We start from the raw sequence: 13,807 nt of genomic DNA, 5'->3' as shown, positions 1-13,807 counted from the left end.
TCGCATCCCGTTTTCTTTGTTTCGGGCACGCATAAAATATCTAGTTTCTTCACGTCCATAGTTTCACGCAATTCTTTTACCTTGAGATCATTTACTCCCCTACCATTCCAAACACCCAGTGTCTATTCGTCGCCTGAAACATGACCTTTAGATTTTCCGTGTGCATGCCTTTTGTTTTTAAAAGTTCCAGTCCTTTCCGAGGCTATTTTGTAGTTTGTATTATTCATTGTTTAGATTATACGCCCAACTAACACCTTTATGCAATAAGTTTATTTTCTGAGTCGTAATCGTGTCAAAGTTAAGTATCAAATCGTCATATGGTGGAGATTGTAGTTCTAACGTCAGTCCCACCAAAAACTTCAGTTAATAAGGGAGGGTTGGGAGAGGGGGGAAGTAGAACTGGAACCGAGAGAGTCGTCTTAACTATTAGAAAATTCGTTTCTTCGTTGAAAATTAATTTTTGAAACTGAAACATTCACGATTCCATTTTTTATCAAAAGCTTATCTTTTTTGCTGAAAATGTAACTATTTGGTTGCAATTTTTTTTTTGTTTTTTGAGGATTTAACTATTTTGTTAAAAAATATTTTTTCGTTAGGCTCAACTGGTGGAAAATTCATTTTCACTTGTTGAAATTAATTTTTTGAACTGAAAATTTTAACATTTTTTGTTTTAAAATCAACTGTATTGTAGACACAACTCATCTTTTTGACTTCAAAATTCAACAATTTGGTTGCAAATTCACGTATTTTGTTGGAAATTCATTTTTTTAAATTATTTTTTTGAACTGAAGATTTATTCATACAATTTTTTGTTAAATATTCATCCTTTATAAGTTTAAAATTCAACTATTTTTTCGTAAATTTATGTATTTTGTGGAAAATTCGTTCTTTTTTAATAAAAAATGGATTTACTTTGTTGAAAATGCATCTTTATGTATGAGAATGCAATTATTTTGTTAAAAATTCGACTTTTTTGTTTGAATTAATCCAGTTGATTTTTTTGTTTGTTTAAAAATAAATTTTTTAACCAAAAATCTAAATATTTGGTTAAGGTAATTTCTTTTGATCGAAAATGCAACTGTTTTGTTCAAAATTTATCCCTTAGGATTTAAAATTCATCTTTCTAAGTTAAAAATGAACATTCTTGTTTGAAAATGCAATTATCTTTAAAAAATTCGCCTTTTTGGCTTGAAAATTGTACTATTTGGTTAAAATTTGGATTATTTGGTTTTTAATGCAAATATGTTAAACATATATTTCGACGTGAAGTCTTATCAATTTAAAGCGTTTCATAATTAGTCCAGTACTCTATCCAGATTAATTTCATTTAAACTAATTTATTTACCTATATTTTCGTAAAAAAATGCCTCTAGTTTCTCTGTTTGAAATACTTGGCCATCGGGTACGTTACTTCAGTGGGATGAGGACAATACAAAAGTACAATCGTTCACGACGGGGGTGGGGGTCGAGATAAAAAATAATCCAAAATTGGTAATGTAGTTTAGTTTATGGATGGTCCTAATTAGAGTTACTATTACTATCATCAAATACCGTGGCTGCTTCGAATGTAAGAGAGATTCTGAAATGTGAATTCAAAATTCTCAATTCTGAAATATTACAATTTACTGCACTCCAATGAAAAATATTTGTTTGAGGATGTATAGAGGTCTATATCGTGGAAAGTTTACTATTAATAACAAGAATGACTATTATCATTTATTGCGTGTAACTGGTTGTTAACTTCCGCTGGCAAAAAGTCATTTGGCGCTATCATATGTCTTTGCAAATCATATTTTATGCGGACGGAACATCCAACTTGAAAGACACTGCCAGCTAAAATGGTGATAGACAAACTTCCTAGAAACGCCATTTATTTTCGCCAATTTCGACGGTTAGAGGTCATTCTATTTAAAATAAAATTTTAATGTGTAACTTATTAGATAATAATTAGTAATCAGATTCTTCATGAATTGTCGATGATGTGTAAGAGAAAAAATGATAATAGAAAAAATAAAAAAATAAAACTATGAGTTTTCATCAGAATTGCATCTTTTTCTCTATTTTTGTGTACTGAATACGAATCTTAGAAAAAAGACTGTTTTTATCATATAGCTTGCAGTGGCTTAATAAGCCTCGGTGGCTAAGTTGGTTAGGCGCTCGGACTTCACCTCAGAGGTCAGGGGTTCAATCCCTGAGCCGGTATCTCTGGAAATTTTTCTATGTACCTTTACCGAGGTTATGGTGGATCGGAACTCACCTTAAGTTGTAAGCCCCCCCCATCGTGTACTAGACTGCAACCCAGTCCGTCAATGATGGGGTAGAAACCAGATTTTGTTCAATACTACTCTCATCAGATCACTTGACTGCATTACGAAATGCGTCCGTGACTAATGATATACCGGGACAACCCCGTGCAAAAACTATTTCAAAAATATAAAAATCCAACTCTAACCAAAAATTCGTTCGACATGTTGGACAGTGCCCATCTTAAGCCTGTGACGACATTTTAAATAATACTCTCATACCCTATACGTCACACCCCAATGCGTCTCATACCCAGAGACGGAAGGATTCGTCATTGCGATACAGGACGAGGTTGTCAGCACTAGGAATTATCGCAAACACGTGTTACATCAGGACGTGGTGGATCGGTGCCGATTCTGTGGAGATACCAACGAATCCATCGAGCACATTATTGATGGCCGTCACGTAATGGCTCAGAGAGAATATACGCACAGACATAATTATGTAGCGGGCATTATACGGGGCATTATACTTGCCCTAAAACTAGGACTCTTAAAAGAATGGATGCCTTTCTATAGTTACATTCCAGTGCCTGTTTTCGAAAGCGAAGATTACATCTTATATTGGGATGTTACACTGAAAAAAATGGTTTAGCTGTCCCAGATAACCGTGTAGCTGGGACAGCTAAACCATTTTTTTCAGTGTAACATCCAAACGGATCATTGTATCCCGGCCAATCGACCTGACATCGTGATGCGAGAAAAATAAGGTGGAAGAGTCTACATTATCGACATTGCTTGTCCACTTAACTGAAATTTGCTGTCAAACTATACAACCAAGATCCACAAGTATAGCGAGTTAAGGCATGACGTAAGGACCATATGGAGGAATGTGAATCATGCATCTATATCAGGAAGCAAGCGACTAAAAACCTATAGAGTGGCAGATGGCAGTTCTAAGATGGTATCCAGAAGTGACTGTTGTCACCTCCAACGCTAGCGGCCTCTCGTAATTATATACCTACAACATTATCGCAGGAGGTTTCAAACATCGTATTGGATTGACATCCTAATCTCACAGTCACTTGACTTAGTCCATGGCTATGATGTATACCGGGTTCACCCGAGTAAAAGATTTGAACAAGTGATATATTAATATTTATTTTTTTAAATAATAATATAAAGCTCCTATTTTTACATCTCCTATTATGTTTTTATAATGTTTATGAAAAAACTATTGATTTTTCAATGGATCTATTTTTATTATTACAAAAAGTTTTCATAGTTTCTTATGGTTTCCTGATACCTCATACAAATTTCCTCAAAGATTTTGCAGCTGTGAAATAAGTTATAGACCACTAAATTAGAAAAATGTTACGAAATGTTGTCATTGTTTACTTCAAAAAGTCATTCGAAATTTTTATTTGTAATAAAACATAACAACTTTTCAGAAATATGAAGAAATACAAAAAATACGTCCTGTTGATGAAGAATTTTTTTGGGATATGCGTTGGAACTTGTGAAAATCTGAAGAAAAATGAAGTAGAATTTTTCTTATATTTTTGTCTCAAAAAAGTTCTTCTTCAGAGGGACGTACTTTTTTGAGACATAAATCCTAAGAAGAATTGAGATAAATGAAATGGGAATTTTCTTGGTAGTACCCTTTTCCGTACTTGGACAAGTAAATTTTTTTAAGAAAAGTAGTATTTTAGTATTTGTCTCACACCCAGTACTTTGATGCTACTTGATTCGGAGTCCTACCAAGATACTAATGGGATTTTTTTCTTGTGAAGTTTTTTAAACAAATAATTTTCGGTTACATGAATTCGTTTTTTGAAATGCCTGAAATTTCAGAAAATTCTTACAACAATGAAAATTAAAATAGACAGTTACTGAAGAATCTGTTTTTGATAGAATATCAATTAAACGAAGTCAATATTTTAAAATGTTTTTAATTATAAAATAAAACAATCTTTCAATTCATTTGATATGATAAGAATCTGGGAAAAGGGTGTAATTGCTTTCAATACCAGTTTTAAAGTTATTATCAGCTATTTTTTTGAAAGGAGGTTTTTTAATTTATGCATAAAAGAATTCCACTCACAATCAGTAAATAGAGAAAGATAAAAGTGAAGATAAGCCTTCTTTATGAACTAAATTGTGAAAGATTGCCACATAAAGTTTTTTTCAACAATACACCAAACTCTCGCGTTCAGCGATCTCGTTATCAGGCTTCCTAGAAGTACTGGCTCCCTCAGTACTACCATGAAACTTTTTTGAGATCAAACCTTTTTTTGGTGTGACTCCTTTTCAGCATAAAACAATATGTAAAATCAGGGTCTTAAAAAAAATAAGATGATCGACATTTTTTAGAGTTAAAATTCTCAATATCTCGAAAACTGTAAGAGTCCGGCACTTTTTACTTCTAGGTTTAAGTTCAGAGTACAAAAATACATAAAATAAGTGAGTTTTAAACACATCGAATATAATGGAACAAATATCAATATCGAATCTGGCCGAAAAAAGTATCACTCTCTTACCGTTGTCGAGAAAAAGAGTTTTTTATTAGTAAAAATGATATTTCTTTGAATAATTGAAAACTAATAAAGCAATGTTAATAAATATTCCACTAGGCCAATAGTAATAATTTTTAGAGAAAAAAATTATTTAAACAAATGAAATATGTTTGAATAATTAAAAATTAATTAAAAACTGTTCATAAAAATTCTACTAGACCAATATAAATAATTTAAAGTAAAAAAATATGAGAACACCCCGTGCTCGAGAGGTCGATTTCATGAAGAATTTACATTTTTGATTTTAAGGGTAGTTTTTAGGGACTCGTGTGGGTTTGATTGGGGTGTCAACCCTATATTTCTGATACATGAAATTCTTTATTGGATAATTCTCTACAAGCCTTTATACTTTCCCGTCACGTTTTCCCAAACTGTAAAAAATTATTCCAACTTCAAGTCAAAACCGGTACCGGTTACAATCAAAATTGAACAAGAACAAATTATGGAATTTCTTTTTTTGGATTTGGAAAGAAATGGGGAGGGGATCGTTGCCTTCGAACTTTATCAGTTCACTAAATTTTTTGTTTGAACTTAAGAAATTTTTTTGTAAATAAAATTTCGAACTAAAATTTTGGAAAATGTATCAGAACACCATGAACTACGTTTATGTACTATCATTTCTTATCTCATTAACGCTTGGGATTCTCATGATCATACATTTGAACGCGCACGAATGTTCGTCGTTGTCGCGGATACGTGATTTTTCCATTTCCTTGCTTTGCGAGGGTCGCGTACGTAGCACTTCCATTATCGGAACCTTCTTTTCTCAATTTTATCATCGAGTTCTGCGATGCAGGAGCTCTTGCCTCCCGTCGATTCTCGTGACCCCATTTTTTACAGACTGCCCGTGCGAAAGAAAGAGAATGAAATAATATATCAGTAATTATAATCGATGATCTATACATTAATACAAAAATGAACTTGTCACAACATAAGTCTGAATTAATTAAATTGAAAATAATGCATAGAAATGTATACAATTAGTCTTGTGTTAAATATAAATGATTCATAAAATCACTTATAAATCAGCTTATAAAATATATATAAAATCACTTATAAAATGCTCGTCACAAGTTTACTACAGGTAGACCACCCTACAGTAGATAATCATGAGGTAAAAGCTCAATATACCTAGAATACTAATTTCTAGTTTTAACTTATTGTCATATAGGGCATACTAACTGTTAATTAAAGTAATTATTTTAAATACATAAGCATTTTAAGTTAATAATTATCTACTATAGGATCCTTATCAATTGTAGGGTGATCTCCCCTAATATGAAAAGACATGTAACATATTGATAAAACGAGGGTCAACATGCTACGTGACTTTTTTGGCAATTTCGAACTTGCGTATTATTCCTCATTCCAGTTTTTCTTTCCAATTATTTTCTATTAGTATGCCATTATTTTCGGGTTCTTTGCTTGGGAGAAAAAAAAGCTGTGATTGAAAAACTTGACTTTAAAAGTGCATTAAAAGCTGGAAACTCGAAAAAAGAAGAAACATTAGGAGGGTAGATCAAAAGAGGAAGATTTGTTAATTTGTGAAGTAAAGATAATATTGCAAGTAATAAATATGAAAATTTAAAAAATGTTATCTTCTTTTTCAGCAAGAAGAATCTTAATAGAGAAAGAGATAATAATTTTCCTTCCACGGTCACAGAACAGTTAACGTCAGAAAAGTAATTTACTGTGGCGTTAGATAATTAAAGTCGGGTAATTTGAGTAACTAGATAAATTTAAAGTTCTATCCTGCCCTGAATTAGGAAGGCATTGTTTCTGAAACGGTTCACCTATTTTAGAACAATCTGAAGATTAAAGTGATTTAAAAATAAAGTGGTAAAAATGTAAAATGATGAAGTTGCAAAGAGATAACATTATAAAATAGTTAAATAATAAATCAAATTGTATTTGATGTGACAAATATCATATTTGCTGATACATCTTTACTTTCAATGCCATTAAATCTGAAGGTTACTAAGAATTAGCCATATACATGAAAACATGGAGAATCAACCACATTTGGGTTGATTCAACAACATTTTTGATTGATTAAACCAAATTTTTCGGTTGAATCAACGAAATAACTCCACTTACCAAAATATTTGGTTGAAACAACAAACAAAATTTAATTTGGTCAACCAAATATTCTTGTTAAATGTTGTGTCCAGATTTGTGCGTCACTCGCGAAAAATTAATCAACACTAAATAAAAAAATATTGGTCTGCATACGCACGATACAATATTTTATTGATTCAAGAAAAGTTGTCATAAGAAATTGTACTCGAATTAAGATACTTAATTTTCTGTAACGAAGCACATTTTCATGAAACAAGAACGATTTTCTGGGATCAAGAAAATATTATATCGTCCGTATTTAGAGAAATTTGAATAACTTAAATTCGGGTTTTGGTAACACCTTAGGATTGATAAATTAAAATTTCCTGAGTTGCTCAACATGCAAATCACCTGATCTGATGCTGCAATTTCATTTTATTAACACATATCAAGCAGTGAATTTGAGCAAGACATTAACTAATCTTTATTGGCTAGACTGGTAATATTTACTATAAATTATGTAATAGGTTACGTAAAACACTAAATAACATGTGACCGTGAAAAGCTATCAGAAACTAACGTAGAAAGTATCGGTAACGTTGAAAATTATTATTCATTTACTTATCAAATTGATATAACTTTTTGCGCCATTGGCTATACATTTGGACCAATGACACTGTCTGAATGTTTCTTTGTTCTTTGGTTTAATCACTTTAGTCGTAATTAGAGAATGCTAATTAATTGTTTATAGATAATAACAGTTGGAAGCTAAATTAAACAATTTATTTACACAAATAAGAGAATAAATTGATTTTAGCTTGGTAATGTTCGGGATTTATTAGGAATTTATTGATTTCATTTCATATAAATTAACCCAATTATTTAAAAGTAGTAATTTATACCATTAGCATGTTAAAAATACACGTGAATTTCCATAAATTTCCGCATATTTTCTCCTAAATTCCTGAATATTTTGCTTAAAACTTCCATTAGTTTTGGAAAATTTCCGAAAACTTTGTTACGCATCGTGTAAATCTTTTTTGTCTGCCATTTTGAATTTGATCATTTCACAGATAATTATCTTTAAAAAGATCTTTACAAAGACAATTTCCATAAAATATGCACACAGTAAACGACTTGGGTGGTTCAGCAAAGTTGTGGTCGGTGCAACCATAGAACATGGCTATTATCCGAAAAACAGAATATTTGGTTTACTCAACCAAATTTTCATGTATATTCAAGAAAATTTTTTTTTGGTTCCAGACAGTTTTGCTTAAGTGTGCTTCTGAATAAATTATTTTCAAAGGCTTATATTTCCGCTGACCGTTTACAGCCAAATTGATTTCAAAATCTAAAAATGATTGCAATTTTTCACCACTGATAAAAGATTTTGATTTCTTGACCTTTTAATCTAATGAATGTGATTTATTTGATCTTATATCGCGAAGAAATTTGTTCAAAATAGTCAAAGCTCAATGTGTGCGCTATATAGAGAATCACCCTTAAGTAGACAACTTCGCCTCGGTAAGACACGCTCCTCCATCTCTTTCAGATGTCCATCTTCAGCTCCTCTTTGAAGGAAATCTTTCTAAAAGCAAAAAATAAATCTTGAAGGTCATCAAGGAAAGCAGAAAGGGTGGAATTCCTGGACACATTAAGATATAAGAATAAGGTCCTTGTGATTTGGGGCAAGAAACTCGATCAAGCAGAAGACGATAGGGAGTGCCGCTCGTCTGAATCGGCTGAGAATTGAGAAGATTCAGAAGACTGAAGACTGATGTCTGAAGGTTAAAGGGATATCTATGCTCGAATATAAGCTAAACTCGAACGAGCGAAAGAGTGCAAACAATAGCTGGTGGGTTTCGATGGGCTCGTAGTGTACACTCGTATTTGTAATATCGTAACGATAGCCCTGCACGGTAGGCAGGAAGGGATCGTCAAAGGGGAGAACGCAGTATCGCCATAGCTAATCGTACCACCCAAGGTGGCACAGATTGAGAGCCCCATCAACACACATCCTCCTCTGTCAGCAGTCCAGTAGCCACGGATACCACCGGCTGCAATCAGTATAGGTTGATTGTGTCTACCAACTACAGACTTACATAGATCTGATAGTTTCGTCGTTGTGAGCACCAGCGACCGCCATTTTTTAAGCTCGTCGCACGTCCCCATTAGGGCGCGCCGCACGGAACTTCCGGTCAACCGGAAGTCACAGTCCATGTGAACGGGCTCAGAGCGTCTCGTCAGGATCCTTGGAAAGAACATGGAAGTCGCTACTGAACTGTACGTATTTTTTCACGCTTTACTCACAATTTATACCATCCTTCTTTCCATCTCTATAGAGAAAACAGACAATATTCAATAAATCGAAAAATTCTTATTTTAACATAAGTGTTCTTAAAAGCAAACCCCATGGGGGTCCTTTTAGGTCCAAGTGGAGAGGGGTGCAAGACTCTAGATTTCAATGCACACATTTAATAATCGCATGTGAATGCAAGTGATTGCGGGTGACTGCAAATGATTTTAGGTGATTTCAAGTGTTTGCAACCGATTTCAGGTGACTGTAAAAGAGTTTCGGTGATTGCATGTGACTGCAATTTTCAGAGTGACCGCGAAACTTCATTTGAAAAATCCCCTAACTTTTCCCTGGCTAATTTTTCATTTTTCCTGAACATTAATATTTAACGACCAAAATTCTAATTTTGTAACATTTTTAATATAATATCTTTTATGAATGAAATAAAATAAGTTTAAATTGATAATTTATTTATTATTCCATGAACAAAGTAAAAAAGTGAGCTATTTAAATCGAAAAAGTGACTAAAAGTGACTAATGTGCATTAACAATGTGACTAATGTCTTTCTAATTGAAAAAAGTCGACTCCTCAAAACAATTCAAGTTAAATTGAAAAGAATTTAATGATAAATTAAAATTAATTTAGAAGAATTTAAGGAAAATTAGCAGATTTATACAAAAATCAGAAAAATTTAATAGAATTCCAAAGTATTTAAAAGAATTTAGAATAAATTAATAAGAATTAAGTCTGAATTCCAAATGAATCAATATGTATTGCGATAAATATTTTTAAATCTCTTCAATTCTATGAATTTTTACGACATCTCTTACTTATGGTGAATAAATTCTTAAAACAAAAATTAAGAATTTTAAATTAGATTAAAATCCAAATTGAAAATCCTATTTAACGTCCAATAATCAAATTAAAAAAAATCAAATTCTCATTTCTCTTTCCTCTTCTTTACTTTTCCTTTTTGTCAAAAATTTTTTTTCAGATTACAATAGGATTTTTTGTTTTTGTTTATTCGTTGTGGTCAAAATTTTGTCGTTGGATTCTTTTTTTTTTAACAGGAGTTTGCATACATTCTTAAAGATCTATTCAAATATTACAAAATCCCGCCAAATTCTATGAAATCTGATCATTTCAAAAACTCTGGAAAATTCATGAACATTCCTTAACTGCTAAAACCATTGAAATCTTATAAAATCCTTTGGAATCTTTTTAAACATCTTAAAACTTTATAGGTGTCGTGAAAAATTCCATATCTCAAAATCATTAAAATCTTAGGACACCCCATGAAATTGGTTAAATCTTTTGAAATGCCTTTAAATTTTTCTAAATACCCTAAAATATTGCACATCCTTCAAAATCCCTTCAAATTATTTAAATGATGAAAAAATCAGTAGAATCTTTAAAAAAAACCCTAAAAGATTTAAGATCCTTTATAATCGGTTGAAATCCCTTGGAACTTTTTAAAGCTGCTGAACTATTTTGGAAATTTTAAAAAATAAGCTAAATTCATTCATGCCATTTAAAACACTTCAAATTATTGGGATTTATCACATAAAACCATGAAATATTTAAAATTCTTTAAAATCATTTAAAATAAAAAACACCATAAAATCCTTTAAATTATTTGAAATCCATTTAAATATGATAAAATACGCTGACATTCTATAAAATTTGATAATATTTCAGTGAAATCCTATAAAATGTATTAAAATACCTGAAGCGCTTTTAAAATCACCTGAAATGATTAAAAACCTAGGAAATTCTACAAACATCCTTAGAATATTTGATATCTTAAATTCCTATAGAAAAATATTCACAACCGCATGAAAAATATTCCAAATGCATTAAAATCCTTCGAAATCACGTTAATTTTTTTACATTTCTTGAAAACGACCTTAGAATCCAAAATATTAAAAATATTTTCCAATCCCTTATTATTATTTTAATCAATAAAAAATTACGTTGGAATATTTTAAACCCCCCTAAAATGTTTTAACTCGTTTGAAATACTTAGAAATCCTTTGAAACGTTTTAAGGCCATGTGACGAGTGGGTCACGTGGACAGATTCCTACCTTACCGCCACTTTTTTTGATTTCCAAGCTTATTTGTACACGAATTTCCACATAGAGTTGAAAATTTGGGATACTAAACAAAAGCACTAAGAATGATAGGTCTGGTCCTAAATTTGTGTAATCATGAAAAAAGTTTTTTGATGTAAATTGTTTTTTTGGCTTTTTTCAGAATTATTAACATTTAGGACCAGAGCCACCTTTCTTAGTGCTTTTATTTATTTTCCCAAATTTTTAACTTGATGTGGCGCTTCGTGTGAAAATAAGTTGGGAAATAAAAAAAGTGGCGTTAAGGTAGAAATCTGGTCACGTGACCCACTCGCCACATGGCCTTGAAGCTCTAGAGATTGCCTTGGAATATTTTAAAATACCTAGCGTATAATATTTCAAATTCTTTAAATTCCTATTTAGTTACTGAAATCAATTCAAAATTCCAAGCGATCTTTCAAAATAACCTCAAATATTCGAGATCTTTCTAAATCTTTTGAAATCTTTTGAAATTACTGAAATAATTCAAAAGTTTCGAGGAATTTTTTTAAATACCCTAAGTATTTCAAATACTTTGAAATCCTTTACACATCCCTGAAACTTTTGAAAGCTTTTGAAAATTCCTGGAAATCTTTAAAAATATCCTAAAATCTTTAAAATTATTTGAAATCCATTAAAATATTATAAAATCCCTTGAAATTCTATGAAATTTTATTAAATTTACTGCAATCATGGAAAATGTATTAAAATGCTTTGAGAGCTTTTAAAATCCCCTAAAATCATTGAAATTCTCGGAAATCTCTCGGAATCTCTTACGTATATTAAATTCCTTGCAATTTTGGTTTAAATTCTTTAAAAAGTCCTTAGAATCTTTTTCAATACTCCAAAATGTTTGAAATCATTTGAAATCCTTTCAAATTAAGGAAATACATTAAAAATTGATGGGAATCTTTTAAAACACCTAAAATTTTTCAAATAATTTGAAATTTTTTGAAATACCTTAAAATGATTTAAAGCTCTTACGAATATCTTGGGAAGCCTTGCCTTTTAAGCCATTCAGACAGGTATAGTTAGAAATGCAATACACCACCAAACTCTCGTTTTCAGTTTGCAGTGTCGGGGTTGCCTTTAAACAACCGTGGACTGAATTCGGGGGGACTGAAACGTAAACAGACAGGGTCGCCTGAACCATTTCCAATTGGAATGCATGCTATTGGGCAATATACTTGAATGTCGCAACCGCTCTCCCCCTGCTCCCATGAGAAACTGAGTTTGGTGCAGTGTTTAATCCATAGGTTAATTAATTGAAAGCGACGAAAATGATCTTTTTATTTAAAAAAAGTTACTAAAAAGTGATTCGAGGAAAAAATATTCAAAAGTGACAGCATAGCAGTCCTGATTATTCTTGACAGTTAGTTACAGTGATTCTTACAGAAATTCCCAGACTTTCGTAATTTTTTTTCTAATCGCTGACTTCTCGAAATTCGCTTAATTTTTCCTCATTCCCAGGTATTCCCCGACCTGCGGCCACCTTAAATTTTGTAGTAATTCTGAGTGATTTCAGGTGATTGCAAGTGATATAAAGTAACTCGAGTGAATTTCAAATTTGTATATCCTATTTCAATATTGTTGCAAATCCCTACTCTAATAATTTTACCAATATAGTTGGTTACTTTCCAACAATATTTGCAGCTAGATCAAAAATAAATATCGCTTTTTTAGCTCTAACTTTTTTTTAGGCGGGATTAATAGGGGATTTAATTAGTTCAAATAAAAGTACTGTTTATCATATTGAATTCAATATAATACATTTTAAACATAGAAAAACTGGGGTTGTACGAAGCGTTGCAGGTAATCGTTTACGTAGGATAATAGTCAGCTGATTACTCCCGAGTGTGGTCAACTTTTCGTAGTAACAACCTGCATGTGCTGCCTCTAACAACAAACAAAAAATTCATGTTTTACGAAGTAGTTTAACATTAATCCAATTCGTTAATTTTTTAACCAAAAATGTGAATTCTTAACGAAACATGTAATATTTGATATTTAAACCGAAAAAGACGAATTTTCAACAAAATAGTTGAATCCTTGACCAAAACAGATTAATTGTCAACCAAACAGTTGTATTTTTAACCAAAAAGGATTAACTCGTAAGAACAAATATGTTCTTCCGAAAAAGTTGCATTTTCAACAAAATACATGAATTTCCAGTCAAATAGTAGAATTTTTAACCAAGCGAGATGAATATTATGAAATAAAAAATAGTTGGATTTTCTTATTGGGTTCTCTTAATTCAGTTCACATTCAAGAAAAAAAAAGAGAAAAAGGAGAATTTTATTGAAAAGGGGGGAAAAAGTAAAACTTCTTTAAAAAGGGAGAAAAGAAGGGAAAAGGGAGAACAGAAGGGAAAAGGAGAAAAAGTGTGAAGCCTGAAATATGAAAGTGATTTTTGAACTTATTCAGATACGAGGGTAGTTCAATAAGTCCTTAGAATGGCCAACAGATGGCGCGCGAATCGCTCCAAATCATCTGTTTTCAGTCAGCACCACTCCCGACTAGATAT

The 13,807-nt window shown here is 31.6% G+C and overlaps 1 protein-coding gene across 3 annotated transcripts in view; it reads left to right on the top strand.

The window, feature by feature from the left end:
* The window catches only part of LOC117171431 (excitatory amino acid transporter 1-like), a 105,143-nt gene that overhangs the window by 8,010 nt on the left and 83,326 nt on the right, over positions 1-13,807 (top strand). For 2 of the 3 annotated variants that reach the window (XM_033358757.1, XM_033358759.1), the window contains exon 2: positions 8,492-9,160. In XM_033358757.1, the coding sequence (XP_033214648.1) occupies positions 9,141-9,160 (20 nt within the window). In that variant the 5' untranslated portion in view covers positions 8,492-9,140. Of the gene's footprint in view, positions 1-8,429; positions 9,161-13,807 lie in introns of all 3 variants that reach the window. The other variant, XM_033358758.1, reaches the window with a different exon arrangement.

Source organism: Belonocnema kinseyi, chromosome 4, assembly GCF_010883055.1.
Source record: "Belonocnema kinseyi isolate 2016_QV_RU_SX_M_011 chromosome 4, B_treatae_v1, whole genome shotgun sequence".
Lineage (NCBI taxonomy): Eukaryota > Metazoa > Arthropoda > Insecta > Hymenoptera > Cynipidae > Belonocnema > Belonocnema kinseyi.
This window is presented reverse-complemented; position numbering and strand designations above follow the sequence as displayed.